This window comes from Eublepharis macularius, chromosome 11 (genome assembly GCF_028583425.1).
Source record: "Eublepharis macularius isolate TG4126 chromosome 11, MPM_Emac_v1.0, whole genome shotgun sequence".
Taxonomy (NCBI): Eukaryota; Metazoa; Chordata; class Lepidosauria; order Squamata; family Eublepharidae; genus Eublepharis; species Eublepharis macularius.
The window spans coordinates 89,826,763-89,842,161 of record NC_072800.1 but is presented as its reverse complement, the minus strand read 5'-3'; the positions used below and the strand labels follow the sequence as shown (position 1 = coordinate 89,842,161).

Genomic DNA, 15,399 nt, shown 5'->3' with positions numbered 1-15,399 from the left:
AATACTCTGTCGCTTATTAAGTCCGACTGCTGTTGAACAGCTGAGCAGATCCCACGGTCTTACCTACATGTAAAGCCATTTCTCCCTTGAGAAAGACGGGGGCTTGAAGCTTCCTGGAAATGAAAGATATTTTTTGGTCTGCTTAACCAGTACCATTGCAAAGGAATATTGAGAGCTGCCCTGATTCAGCGATGGTCAGTTTTTAAAGAAAGTGTGATCTAAGATCCACAGGAGTTAGCCGTGTTAGTCTGCAGTAGCAAAATAGCAAAGAGTCCAGTAGTGCCTTTAAGACTAACCAACTTTATTGTAGCATGAGCTTTTGAGAGCCACAGCACTCTTCATCAGATCTGACAAAGAGAGCTGTGGTTCTCGAAAGCTTATGCTACGATAAAGTTGGTTAGTCTTAAAGGCGCTGCTGGACTCTTTGTGATCTAAGTGTGATCAAAAAGGTAGGGTTGGATCTGAAGAGCTGCCAGCGGAGTGAAGATGGTCAAATGGAACACGCCCACTTTTTAGTGCAATCCACTCAGGACCCCCCCCCCCTTCTGCTGATGGTGGTCAAGAAATCATTAAGAATAACATGGAGGGCAACACTGGTGCAGTGCCGGATCCAGGGTTGCCCACGCCCGGGGCAACCCTTGGCTTACTGCCTCGTGCGTGCGCTCCCCGCGCTGCATGATGACGTCACTTTGGTGACATCATCACGCAGGGTGGACGGAGGCAGTGTGTGGGGCTGAGAAGCCGCTCGCCCCATTTGCCTCCCTGCAGGCGAATGGTGCGGGCGGCCTCGCATCCCCCCACGCTGCTTTCGCCTGCTCCGCAGGACAGGGGGCAGCTGGCTTGCCGCGCACCCCCTGCCCTCCAGTGCAGGCGAAAGCAGCGCAGGGAGCTGCGAGGCTGCCCACGGCATTCGCCTCCCCGCAGGACAGGGGGCGGCCGGCTTGCCGGGCACCCCTTGCCTTCCAGGGCAGGCAAGAGGCAGCGCGGCTCCCCGTGCTGCTTTCGCCTGCTCCGCAGGACAGGGGGCAGCTGGCTTGCCATGCACCCCCTGCCCTCCAGGGCAGGCGAAAGCAGCGCGGGGGGCTGCGAGGCTGCCTGCACTGCCGCCTGTGCGCTCTGGCAACTGGGAGCTGCTCCCGGAGCCCCCTCCCTGGCGGCGCCGGGGGCAGACTCCCCCCCTGCCCCCCTGTAGATTCAGCCCTGCACTGGTGTCAGCAGTAGAAAGAGGGAATCAGTGAAAATACCCTCATCCCACAGAGGTTCTATGATTCTATGATGGAACACCCATTTTGGATCCAACCCAAGCTGCAGTGACACCATCGCATGGATGCTGCCTTGGTGTGGCTGTGCCTCTGAGCTATTGAGCAGTGGGAACAGTGCGTCAATTGGGGGCCTAACTTGATGTGATGTTGTCCACGTGCACCATTTTGAGCTGTGTCCATCTGGTTCCACCATCGAGCCAGCAGAGAGAACAGCAGAGCGTTTACTCAGCATTTGTGTATGTGACTTTCAAACACCCCCCCCCCCAATCGCAACCAAGCAAATCCAGCTGTGATCCATCCACGTGTCTGGGGGATAAACAGGGAAAGTTTGAGCTGCAAAAGAAATTTATCTCACTTGTGTGGTGGAGATACAGGAGGAGGAAGAGACCATCCAAAATCAAAGTGACTTCTGTGAAATTCTTAACTAGAATCGTTTTACTAAAACGACTTCTTGAAAATTGTAGAGGCAGTCAGAGAGGCTGGTGCAAGAAAGCTAAGGGAGGAAGGAAAGAGGGGAATTGGCTGGGAAGAGATGCCCTTGGGGCTGCAACCAGACGGACGCGACAGTTGCAAGTGCATATAAGTGTCGGTGTGGAAAAGGTCATAAAGCATAGAAACACAGAGTTGGAAGAGACCCCAAAGGTTTAACTTCCAGTACAATGCAGGAAAGTCACAGCTACCTCTCCCCCTCACTCCGCCCCACCAGTGACCCTGCTCTATGCCCAGAGGAAGGCAAAAAACCTCCAGGATCCCCGAACTATCCGTCCTGGAGGAAAATTCCTTCCTGACCCCAAAGTGGCGACTGGCATTTCCTTGGGCATATAAGAAAGGGTTACAAGAGCCTGGCACCGGCTCGTCCCTTCATGCCCACATCTTCTGAGGCCCAGGGAAGGAAGGCATGCATGGAATCCGGATTCCATGCCTTGCCCAGGTTCCCTGGAAACCGCACTGTGTGTCATAATTTCCCAGCATCTCGGCCACTTTGCAGGTTAACAAGCTACGCCCTGGCTGGTTTGAGGATGCAGGACCGGTCGGTTGTGTTTTCCAGCAAGGTTTCTTCTAGAGATTATCTGGGGGGACGGCCACGAGCACCTCTCCATAGCAAAGGCGCCGGTGCACAAGCCAGACAAATCCTCCTGGTTTGGGCTTCCAACGCCAAGTTCCCGACAGCGTTCGATGTTCTACAAGAGGTGATTCCATCATAGCATTTGCCCCTTGGTTTGTTCTGAAGGACCAGATTTCCCTGGCTCCAAAATAAATTTCAAATGCTTTCGGCACATTCCTTTAATACCACAACCTGCCTGGGTAGAGGCGCCTGCCGGAATGCTTGCTGCTGCTCACTGACTTCTTGGCATTTGCATCAGATAATGCCAGCGGATATTAGCAGCCGTAATAGTCTGAGCAATTATTCATGACTGCTCAGACATCACTTTTACCCCTTGGGGTGCTTGTTCAAATTAAAGCTCTTGTCCTCTTGAACTCCTGGCTGATCTTGGAAGCTACACATGGTCAGTACTTAGATGGCATACCACCAAGGCAGACTCTGCACAGGAAGGCAATGGCAAATCACCTCTGCTTCTCACTTGTCCTGAAAGCCCCAGCAGAGTTCTCTGTAAGTCATTTGTAAAAACATAACAACATTTGATTTATATACCACCCTTCAGGACAACTTAATGCCCACTCAGAGTGGTTTACAAAGTATGTCATTATTATCCCCACAACAAAACACCCTGTGAGGTGGGCGGGGCTGAGAGAGCTCTGAGAGAGCTGTGACTAGCCCAAGGTCACACAGCTGGCTTCAAGTGGAGGAGTGGGGAATCAAACCCAGCCCTCCAGATTAGAGTCCCACGCTCTTCACCACCACACCACACTGGCTCTCATTTGTGACTTGACAGGACGTGACTTGACAGGACACACACACACCAGCTGAGAAATTAGGGACTTTAGCATGGTTAAGCCAGTAGAATACCATGGTCTTCAAACGTTCTATGAGCAGGCAATAGACAGAAATTGACAGAGCGCATGTATTGGTGGCTCTTCAACTAACAAACATGGTACTAGAGGAAAACTGTATGTGTTTTACCAGGTAGACATAAGCTTCATCCATATTCAAACCAGAGTAGAAATGTAAGCTCGGCAGAAACAGAACTTTAACTGAAGTGATTGAAAATTTAAATGATACCAAACATATTCAATACAAAGAACCAATTGTTAATTGGGTCACCGTTTGATAGCTCTGAGGTACTCAAAGCTACGCCAAAGTCATATTGGTTTAATGTGCAGACCTCTCAAAAAGGGTTAAGTGCTAAACTGATTTCAAAATAGATGTACCTGGTGATATTTTTTCACTTTGTAGAAAGCCATTTATCTTCTTTTCTCATTTTCAAATGGTTGTTAATTTACAATAATAAACTATAGATTTTTTTTTTAAAATTAAGAGCGGTGATTTGGCTTGCAAAAAAAGTTTTAAAATTACAGAAGCTCCACCCCCCCTTCCCATCATAATTGATAAACTAACCATTTTATCATGAATACAGAGCAGCCAGCTGGGAGAGAACAGGTAGAAACTGAGAAGTAATTAATTAGAAAACAAAGAAATGGAAGGTAGGGAGAGAAAGCATTATTCCCTGAAGATTTACTTCCAAATAGAAAGGCAGTAGAATCTCAACCTTGGAGGTAAGCAATGGCAGACGTAGGCGAATATAGTGCTGTGACGGACTTTCATTTCATATGCACTTGTCAATGCAGAAAAAAGGTTTCAGGTAGCCAACTGTGTCAATCTGCAATAGAACATTGGGATTTGAGTTCAGTGGCACCTTAGAGACCAACAAGATTTTCAGTCTAAGCTAGACCTTGAAACACTTGTTGATCTTTGTGGTGCCACTGGACTCAAATCCTGCTACAGAAAAAATGATTCTTACAAAGGGCAAAAAGGTCATCAGGCGCAACCTCCAATGATTCCATCTTTGTTACAACAGGTAGATGGGGGATAAAAGTAAAGGTAGTCCCCTGTGCAAGCACCGAGTCATTACTGACCCATGGGGAGACGTCGCATGACGTTTTCTTGGCAGACTTTTTACGGGGTGGTTTGCCATTGCCTTCCCCAGTCATCTACCTTTACCCCCAGGAAACTGGGTCCTCATTTTACCAACCTCGGAAGGCTGAGTCAACCTTGAGCTGGCTACCTGAACCCGGCTTCCGCCAGGATCGAACTCAGGTCGTGAGCAGAGCTCGGGCTGCAGTACTGCCGCTTACCACTCTGCGCCACGGGGCTCTAGATATTCATTCAAAAAAGGGACCCCTGGCACCTGAGCCCAAAACTGCCTCCTAAGTAGAGCAGCAAAGGTTGGTCTAGAATCAGCAGGCCTCTGGGAGGAGAAAGAATAAAGCTTGTTGGACTAAAATCCACCAAACAAACAGTAGGCGCGACTGACCGTGCTCACGTGGCAGTTGTCCGATTCTCCGCTCTCAAAGAGAATGACGTCCTTGACAAAGACAGCGATCGCTCTCATGATGAAAGACATGAAAAGATGCATGTGGATGTAGTTACGCGTGCAGTGCAGCTTCCTGGAGGAAGAAAATGGCATTTGCAAAGAATTCCTCTAGTGGGGTGAGTGAATCTCAGATTCTTGACCTGCCCTCACCCCCATGAAACGTTTCAGACATACTCTGATGCCAAGCGAGTCTGGGTCTGGTCCGTGCTTGAAGGGGGGGAAAGCCTCGTGGTAAGTCATCCCCTTGAAGACAGCCACGAATAAAAATGCAATCCACTCAATAGAGAAGAATCTTCAGCTTTTGTGTGTTCTGTACTCAGGGCCATATTAACCCATGGCTGGGCCCCTAGGCTTTCCGGTATTTCGGCCCCCCTCCGGCACTTCAATCTCACCCCGCTACGGCCGACAGTGAGTAGAACTCTTTAGGAAAGCACATTTTGGGGAGTATCATTGTTCAATACTGTAATATTTTGAAGTGAATAAAATTGTTATTATTTGTTAAAAATATATAATTTATAGATAATTGTTTTAATATAAGACAATTTGTTTCACTTCAATAAGGAAGCAGTTAATTATCTTATTAATAGAGATTATATAAGAGAATCAATTAATTGTAATGTATGTGGGGGTGTGCCTCAGCAAAAAAAAAAATTGATGAGTTTCTAGTCCCTGCTGGGCCCCTAGGCTTCGGCCTAGTTAGCCTTATGAATAATACGGCCCTGACCTAGGCTTTGGCCTTAGGGTTGCCAGCCTCCAGGTAGTGGCTGGAGATCTCCCGGAATTACAACTGGTCTCCAGGCCACAGAGATCAGTTCACCTGGAGAAAATGGTTACTTTGGGGGGTGGACTCTATGGAATTATGCCATGGGTCCTTTCCCTCCCTAAACCCCACTTTCTCCAGGTTTCTCCAGGTTTCACCCCCTAGATCTCCAGGAATTTCTCAATTTGGAGCTGGCAACTCTATTTGGCCTAGTTGGCCTTATGAATAATATGGCCCTGACCTAGGCTTTGGCCTAGTCAGCCTTATGAACAATATGGCCCTGACCTAGGCTTTGGCCTAGTCAGCCTTATGAATAATACAGCCCTGACCTAGGCTTTGGCCTAGTCGGCCTTATGAATAATACAGCCCTGACCTAGACTTTGGCCTAGTCGGCCTTATGAACAATACGGCCCTGACCTAGGCTTTGGCCTAGTCAGCCTTATGAATAATACAGCCCTGACCTAGGCTTCGGCCTAGTCGGCCTTATGAATAATACGGTCCTGTCTGCACTGGCCTGAAAGCAGCCAGGGGTTCTGCCCCGGATGTGGCTCAGTGTGGCAGAGCAAACAGTTTGCATGTTGGTTCAATTCCTAGATCTCCCCTCCAAAAAGACCTCAAGTGGAAGGTCCTGGACAAGGCCCTTTGCTAACCGAGCAGCTGCCAGCAAGAGGAGGTGCTGCTGAGCTAGATGAACCAACAGGTTAAGCAGAAGGCAGCATCGTGAGTCCCATTTTAGCCTAGAAAACCAGAGTGGGTAAGCAAAACCACACCACCGATGTGTTACATGGTTCAACAGGCATTCCTTCGCTGCAGGGATCTCTAGTTTAGTGAAGAATGTCCAACCAAGAATTTTCACCAAACTACAAATCCCAGAATTCTTTGGAGGAATCCCGGCGAGTTAAGTGGTATAAAATTGATATCGTTCTCAGAATAGAAAAGCGCTTTTGTGACACTCTTTGATGAAAGTTCCTCTAGCCTTCCAAAACTGTATCCCAAACCATATTACAAATATATTCTTCCATTCATCTCATTTCTAGCCCATCCTATTAGGGTTGCCAGATTCAGGTTAGGAAATTCCTGGAGATTTGGGGGGGTACATCCTGGAGAGGGTGGGGTTTGGGGAGGGGGAGGGGCCTCAGTGGGGTATGATGCCATAGAGTGCACCCTTCAAAGCAGCCATTTTCTCCAGGGGAACTGATCTTGTTGCCTGGAGATCAGTTGTAATTCCAGGCGATCTCCAGCTGCCACCTGGAGGCTGGCAACCCTATTGCCAACTCTGGGTTGGGAAATTCCTGGACATTTGTGGGTGGAGACAAGGAGAGCCAGAGCTTGGGGAATGGAGGGAGGTCAGAAGGGATGTGATGCCCCATAAAGTCCACCTTCTGAGGCTGGCATTTGCTCCAGGGGAACTGATCTCTGTAGTCTGAAATCAGTTATACTTCTGGGAGAACTCCAGGCTCACCTGGAGGTTGGCACCCACAAATCAAAGAATCATAGAATCATAGGGTTGGAAGGGACCTCCAGGGTCATCTAGTCCAACCCCCTACGCAATGCAGGAAATTCACAACTACCTCCCCACCCCCCACACACCTCCAGTGACCCTTATTCCATGCCCAGAAGGTGGCAAAACACTGTCAGGATCCCTAGTGGAACTGGCCTGGGGAAAATTGCTTCCTCACCCTGAAGTGGCGATCGGCTTTACCCTGGTCATGTAAGAAGAGACCACAACTAAGTGCTGATGTAACCCATTCTGCCCTCCCTCTCATGATCTGCCCAGGTTCACAGAATCAGCACCGCTCTAACTGTCAGGAAGTTCTTCCTAATATTTATCCGGAATCTCTTTTGATTTATTATTAATTTTAACCTGTCGGTTTTCATTTTCTCATCGTAGTAAATCCTGCAGGAGACATTCAGCTCACGGAAAGTGACTTGTCCACCAAAAGGCAGAGCAGAACTTTGAACCCAAGATTCTCTGGCTTAAGTCTAAGACACTGTCTGCTAAACCACGATGGCTCTTTACATTATAGCTTCTACGGGGCATCCCTGGAACTAAGGACCAACCCCTTTCTCCCCTCCCTCCATTCACTCACATTTTCTTCTTCCTCCATAGTTTCCCCATTACCTGAAAATGCACAAGACGATCATAGCCAATGTTAGAGCAACGAGAGATAAGCTGTGCCCGATGGTGTAGCCGGTCTTCACACTGCCATAAAAGATGGTCTGCATCAGAGAAAGAAAAACCAGCTGATTGACTGAAGCTTATATACATGTTGAATTCCTTCCCCAACAAGCACTCCTGCACTGGTGGTCTAGTCTAGAGTGGGCAGCTAAAACCTGTTTTAGATTGATTTCAGGGATTGGCTCGACAGCCAGTAAATACTGTATGTTGTACTGCACGGCTTGAACCTCGCTTGCTCCCCAGCAATTGCGACCTCTGACCTCTTTCTCAATGGCTGATTGGCTCTGGCCAGACACCTTAGCCACAGCCACGTGGGCAGCCATTGGCTTGCCTAACCCAGTGTTAGAGAAACGCTTACCAGTGTTGGTTAGAATCACGGGATCTGAGCTACTAATACCTAAAGAAAGGGCTGACGTTATTGAGCCTGGTTGCTGACACCTCCCTTTTTGACCTTCTGCCTCGTCTCCACCCCTGGACTGTCTTGGGTTCCTCACTTGGTCTAGCCTTGACCGTGTTTAGGTTTGCCAACTCTGGGTTGGGAAATTCCTGGAGATTTGGGGGTGGAGTAGACTTACTAGGTGCCCACTTATGGCGGGCAGACTCTTGCTAATTAAAGCTTCTGCCCGTTGGTCCTCATCTGATTGGTGGGAGAAGGCAGGCTGGCAACATGGATAGGGCATGATCCTTATATCTACACAATCACTTCCGGCATGCCCCAGAACCAACAGCATTGCCGACTCTTTAGCACTCGGCCTGAAACATAGGCCATTCCCATACCTGAACCCAGAACGCTGCACAGCATGCCGAAAAAAACGCGGAAGATCGCGTTTTCTCTCGCGAGAGAAAACGCGATCTTCCGCATTTTTTTCCGGCATACTGTGTAAGCCGTGTGGGAATGGCCATAGTGTTTTTGGAAAAACTGCTATTTGGGCCGAGTGATAAAGAATCAGCCCCAACACCACACTGTTACTTCCAGATTGTGCTGGAAATGACATCATTTTGCAGAGCTGAGGATCATCCCCCCCCCCCCCGGTAAGTTCCTGCAAACTCCACCCCCCCCCCCAGCCCTTTATCTCCCAGAGTTGCCAAAGGGGACCTGGCAACCTTAGGGTTGCACCTACAGAAGGCAGGGTTTGAGGAGGATAGGCACGTCTGAGGGCCATACAGTCCACCCTCCAAAGCAGTCATTTTCTCCAGGGGAACTGACCTCTGCAGTCTGGAGATCCCCCATAGATTGGCAACCCTAATTATGATTTTTGTACCTTGTCTCCACTGTGGACCATCTTGTGGGTTCCTCGCTTTGGGCTTACCCCTGACTGTGCATCTTCTATGTCCTATGGTCAGGCCTCTCTCTGAGTCTCTCTACACGAGACATCTGACATGTGAAGAACACGTGTTGGGAGATGCAACGTTAGCTGGGAAGGGTAGTTTAAAAAGACAGAGCTGGCGGCAGGGGAAAGGCTTTGCTATACACTGGAGCTGTGTGAAGAGGCTGTGAAATGCCAGAAGGGAAATTTCAGCCCATTAGAACCTCTCCAGGTCCAAGCTTGGCTATGGAAGGTAGCTCCAGCCCATTTCTATTCCTGGCTGCCCTCTGGTTGTGATCCCACAGTTTTAGACTGGAGAGGTGAAACTGACAGAGGCTTTGGGGAGGCAAACGTGTAATTAACAAACCCTCTGCGGAGCGATCTTTGCCGGCTCTGTCTCTTAAAACTATGCTTCCCGGCTAACGTTGCGTTTCCTTACACTTGACGAACACACGCTGAGGTGTCTCATGTAGAGAGACTCTCTGACCCTATGACTACCTAACCCTTAGCTTGAATAGAGACTCTGTTATCATGCCTGACCTGCCATTGGCCTCTGCCTAACCAGTTCACAGGATAGGCAGCTCACAGCAGCTGACTTCTTGTTATTTTCACATGCTCCAAAGTTCAGGGGAAAAGTTCAGCCCCCGAGCTTTCAAATCCATTCTTTGCTGTCAGGAATGTGGGAGGCCTGGGTTTGTATTATGTCCACAGAGTGATTAGGGGAACTCCTGGCGTGTGCTTCCAAGTAACTGTGGATCACTGAACGATGCTAATTCCCAGTTTCCAAGAGAACGCACCGGATGGTCTCTTAATTCTGCCTTAATTCTTCTATTTTTAATTCACACACTTCTGAGATGCCTGTTTTGGTAATGTGTGATTTCGGCCGTAACAATGCCCTGTGCTGCTTAGCTGGAAAGACACAACCACGTGGCTTTAGTTTAGAACTGAGTTTAGTCTAGAAGAACTGAGGCAGCATTCCAGTCTTTGGGTGATTGGATTCACTGTTTTTCTTGGTGTGGGGAGAAAAGAGTTGGTGCATTGGTGTGCCCCACAACATACTGTGCCATTCTAGCTCAGCGGCTTTCAAGGAGCAGCGCAGAAAACACGCTGGAATTTAAGTTTTAAGGGGAGACATAGCTGCTCACCTTCTGATCAGACGAGTTTTGCCCGTTTGAGTTGAATCTGAAAAACACACTATTAAATATTCTACTGAGTCAGGGCTCATTTTGAGGGGGAATGTGCAGGAACGCAGTTCTGGCAGTTTCCCAAAGAGGTCACACGTCAGGTGGCCCCGCCCACCTGCCTCTTGGCCATTTGGGCATGTTTTGGCCTGGAATGGGGCCGAAACGGCCTGGATCGGGCCTCTGACGGGTAATGGATCACTCTCCCACTCAGCAGCAGCCCGATCCTGACCATTTTGGGGCCCTTTTCTGCCATTTTGAGCCCCATTTTGCCATTTTGGGCCCAATTTCGGCCCAGGATTGGGTCCAAAACAGCCAGGATAGGTGATGTCAGGGGGTGTGGCATATGCAATTCAGTTATGCTAATGACACACTGCTGGTGATGCCAAGGGGCATGGCATATGCTAATGAGCTATGCTAATGAGTTCCTCCAGCTCTTTTTCTACGAAATGACCCCTGTACTGAGTAATATTACAAAAGAAAAGGGAGAACTTTTTAAGTATATGGTGACAGCTGCGAGAATACTATATGCAGCAAAATGGAAGACAGAATCTTGCCCTGATATGTCTGAGCGGATAGATAAACTGTACGAATATGCACTGATGGCGAAATTAACTTCTTATGTGCATAACAGACCAATACTGGAATTCCAGAAAAAGTGGAAAGATTTCTTTGATGACCTAGCTTGAAGCTAAGAAAAACTATGAGTAGTTAATATGCAAATAGAGTAATCATAACATAAAGACCTTAAAAATGTTGAGTATAAAATATGGAAGAGATGACTGATTAAAAATTATTCATATTAAAGTTCAGGTATAAGCAATCAAGGAGAGAGAGAGCTATTCCATAAGCTAGTTGTGTTGTCACATATTTTGAATATACTTTTCTGTTGTAGTTCAAATGCAGTACTTTGTATTCTGTATAAGTTTCTATGCACTTTCTATTGTCATTTCTATTCCTCTTTTCAAATAAAACTTATTTTGAAAAAGAGTTTTTCCAGTGAAATATAACAGAAATGCATGCCCCAGACCCTCAAACACAGGGTAAGGGGATGTCCTTCTCTCCCACCCTCAATTCTCATACACTAACTCCATTTTCCTTCCCTCCTAGTTCTGCTTCTCCCTCGTCTTCCCTCCCACGCTTCATGCCCGCCCACTCCCCATTGCCAAGGGCACCAGAAGATGCCAGAGGGAAGGTGTTGAGGCACCAAAAGGGGACAGATTCACAATGCCCAAACCCCAGCCCCACAGCCCTGGTTGCCAGGCCAGCTGGTAGCCTGGACGCTCCTGCCAGGTTGTCTGGTCAGCAGCTCTAGGCACACATGTACCTGCCAGCTGGCTGGGTGGCATCTCAATTGCTCCCCTGGCCAGCTGGCAGTACAAAGCATACCTGCTGGGCTGGCTGGCTGGCTGGCAAATGGGGGCAAGCACCCACCTGCCAGTTGCCTGCCTGGTCGGCCAGAGGGGGAAGCAAGGGCTGTGCCCAGTCCAGTTGGCCTTGGGCACCCAAAGCCCTAGCTGCCCTTTTTAAGCCTCTCCCCTCCACTGTCCCATCTTTCAGTGTCACAGCAGAGTAAAGGATCAAGGAAATCTCACTAGCCTATCCCACGAGATCTCAGCAGCCACTTTAGGTTGCCTAGGCAACAACAGACAACATCAGGGTTAACAAGCAATAGGCGAACTCCACTCTAGGAGTGAGCTGTTCCTGTGGGAAACGTGCCCAAGAAGCCCACCTGAGAAAGATGAAAGCGACCAAGGGCTGCTCCTTAAATTCCTGGGGCAATGTAACATTTAATATTGCGCTCTGTCACAAGGACCTCTCTTTATGCCAGTGTGGTATAGTGGTTAGAGTATTGGATTAGGATATGGGAGACCCACTGAACTTTGCTGGGCGAACTTGAGCCAGTTGTAAGTTTTTGGCGTAATGTTGTGGTGGGGATAAAAATGGAGGAGAAGAGAATGATGTAAGCTGCTTTGAGTCCGCACTGGGGAGAAAAGCAGGGTATAAATGAAATAAGCAAGCAAGCAGTTCCTGCTTTTTATGAAAGCCGTATTTTGAATAAAGACGTGAGGTCCTGGAGAAACACTCACTGGGCTCTTGGTTTCAAGAAATATTCAAACAGGACCTTCCAGATCTCGGTTCATTCTCTTGGCCTCCACACTACACAAAGTAGGATTTGCTCCTTCACAGACCTAGACCCTAAAGATCATTTAATTTACGCCATAAAATTCAGCAGACGCCACTGAGAACGAAATCGGCCACACTTCACACAGCAGTCTCTTTTACACACGTACTCCTTGCATATCACTGGGGAATCCTAGGTAAACATTTCATTCATGTCAAACGAAATTAGTAGTAAATCCCTGGACAGGAGATCAGCTGGCATGTGAATACATTCACTCCATGCTGTTGCAGTGTCATACTGTATTCATATATTCCTCGGTCAGCATAGCATGCTAAGAGCCAAACTAGAAGTGACAGAGGCTTTGGATCCATCCCGTGGCTGCCAAAGCACTTGGAATTCTTTAAAAAAACGCTATGGGCCCCTGATCTGGATTGCACACAGGGAGCAGCAGCCCCGAGAGCTATTGTTTTCTCCCCATCCCTTTTCAGGTGCCGAAACAGAAAATGGGTGTATGTTTTGGCACCTGAAAATGGTGTCGACGATGGACATGTGGCTGCTGTCACTTGCCGTTTGACGCACATACTAACCATTTGGGAATCTGACTGCAGACCTCTGTTCTGTTAAGAGGAGCTTGGTTAACAGCAATGAAGAAGGCTCTGCTAAGTCTATCAATGTTGGGACAGCACGCTGAGTCAACAGAATTTGAATCCAGTGGCTCCTTCGAGACCAACAAGATTTTGGGGGTATAAACTTTTAAGATTTAGAGCTCCCCTCGCTTCTTCAGATAAGAAGAAGGAGGGAGCTTTGGCTCTCAAAAACGTATACCCTAAAAATCTCGTTGGTCTCAAAGGTGCCACTGGATTCAAATCCGTCCGTCCTACTGCAGACCAAAACAGCTCCCTACCTGAAACCATGCTGAGTCAACCTCACGTCAGAAACAGGGTGATGCAGAGAAGAGATACTGAAGGGCACAAATGGAACAAATTAGCGAGGGGGTCTAAACCTTGTTCCCTCTCTGCCTTTCTTTCGTGTGCTTCGTTGCTATAAGCATTTCTTCTTCCAGCCAATGCTTCAAATAAATGAGCATAGCAAAGACAGACAAGGAGGAAGTGGGCTTGAAGCCACTACTCTAACCACTACATATCACTACCTCTACTCTCGCTTTATATGTGAACAGGAAGATACGTGAATAGATCCTGGCAGATTCCTGCATCAGGTTGAGTTCTGCCCCCTAATGCAAAAACCTTGCAGAAACCTGCTGTCTTTCCACTGCTCTACTGATTCTCACACCATGAATGGTTTACTGACCTCAGCCGGGGCTGTGGTGTTGGGATCGTATCCACAAGCGGCGATGTAGGTAGCCGGCTGCAATTCAGACCAGCCGTTGCTCGTACAGTTCCTACTCACGTTACCTAGAGAGGAATAATAGTGGGTTATGAGGCTTAATGACCACAGGCTTTGTATGACTTTGAGCCATGGAACATGCACAGTTCTTTCCTAGAAGAGCAAAAAGCTCGTTCTTCCTAAACAGAGCCAAGCTAGCAGTTAAAAGAGTCCAAAGCTTTTATTACTTCTGTGTCTTAGGCTGTTTCCACACATCCGTATAGGGACGTCCCACTCACGGAACGCTGGGGGCTTTCCCCCATGAATCCAAACATCTCAGTTTGCAAAACGGTTGCGGGCTGTTTCAGTTCTGTTCTTTCGGTGCCTTTTCTGGGACCGCACTTTCCTGCAGTCCCAGAAAAGGCACTGAAAAACCAGAAACCAACCTGCAACCATTTGGGAAACGAAGGCGCTGCCAGCGTTCCATGAGTGCGACATCCCTATAAGGACATGTGGAAACTGCCTTAGTTGTGATATTGAATACAAAACATGTGGTGTGCTATCATTGCACGGGCACCTCCTTGCCTCTGCCTTGCATCTTTGGCAGGAGGAGGATGAAGACAAAGGGGCTCCCAATAAGATGGGATCATGCTCTGTTCTTTGTATCACACCTTGCAAAAAAGACAGAGTGGCAGCGATCTTGTGGCTCTCACAAGGTTGAGATCGGTACCTGTGCACCACTTAGGCATGCAAAAGATCTAATCTTGGTAACAACTAAAAAGGAAGCTCATGTAGAAAAACAAAACTCCACAATCTATCTATCGGGTATATTTTTATCCTGTCCTTCCTTCAAAAGAGCTCGAAGCAGTAACACAGAAAACTGCCTTCTGCACCGTCAGCCTCTTGGTCTACCAAGATCAAACTTGTCCGCTTTGACTGGTGGTGGCTCTCCAGGGTATCAGCTAGATGTCATTCACATCTCCTGTGACCTGATCAGATGCTCTGCTAGTGAGTTAGGGCCCATAGACATCACCATAGACTTCACCACTATGTTGCCTTACATACTATCTGTTGCTCCTATGTCACCCCCTAGAATTGCTTATGTTCTGTTTCAGCATTTCTTCAGCTCTGTATTGGATCCTTGCTAATGTTATGTCTTTGTAAACTTGTGTTTATTTACCCTTTGCCATTGTCTATGAAATTGTCCCAATATTGATTGCACTAACTTCACACTCTGTAATCCACCTTGAATTTCAGTGAGAAAGGCGGATCATAAAGAATGAATGAATAAATAAATAGAGACACTGAGGATTGAACCTGGGACCTCCTTCCTGCCAGTAGATGTTCTACCACTGATCCCCTTTTATAACAGGGCTTTTGGGATATTAGTAGAGCTCTTGGAAAGCAGAGCTGGTGCTTGAAAGCTATCATTGGAAGAGAGTGCACTCAACTCATAGATGACTTATGGCGACCCCTTGTGGGGTGTTCATGGCAAGAGACTATCAAAGGTGGTTTGCCATTGCCTGCCTCTGCAACCCTGGTCTTCGTCAGAGGTCTCCCATCCAATTACTAACCAAGGCCGACCCAGCTTAGCTTCTGTGATCTGATCAGGCTCACTTGGGCTATCTAGGTCAGGGCTGCAAGCGATCTATGTAGTTTATTTTTTATCCCTTGATGAAGGGCAATTGCTCAACGGCAGAGCACATAGAAGGTCTGAGGTTCAATTCTCAGAATCTCCAGATTAAAAGGCTTAGGTAGCAGGTGATGA

At 47.9% G+C, this 15,399-nt stretch overlaps 1 protein-coding gene across 1 annotated transcript in view; it reads right to left on the bottom strand.

The window, feature by feature from the left end:
• Positions 1–15,399, bottom strand: part of LOC129337975 (vasoactive intestinal polypeptide receptor-like) — a 156,724-nt gene that overhangs the window by 53,598 nt on the left and 87,727 nt on the right. The window contains exons 4-6 of the mRNA XM_054992007.1: positions 13,617–13,720; positions 7,639–7,736; positions 4,697–4,829 (exon numbers count right to left, since the gene is read on the bottom strand). Coding sequence (XP_054847982.1) covers positions 4,697–4,829; positions 7,639–7,736; positions 13,617–13,720 — 335 coding nt within the window. The remainder of the gene's footprint in view (positions 1–4,696; positions 4,830–7,638; positions 7,737–13,616; positions 13,721–15,399) is intronic.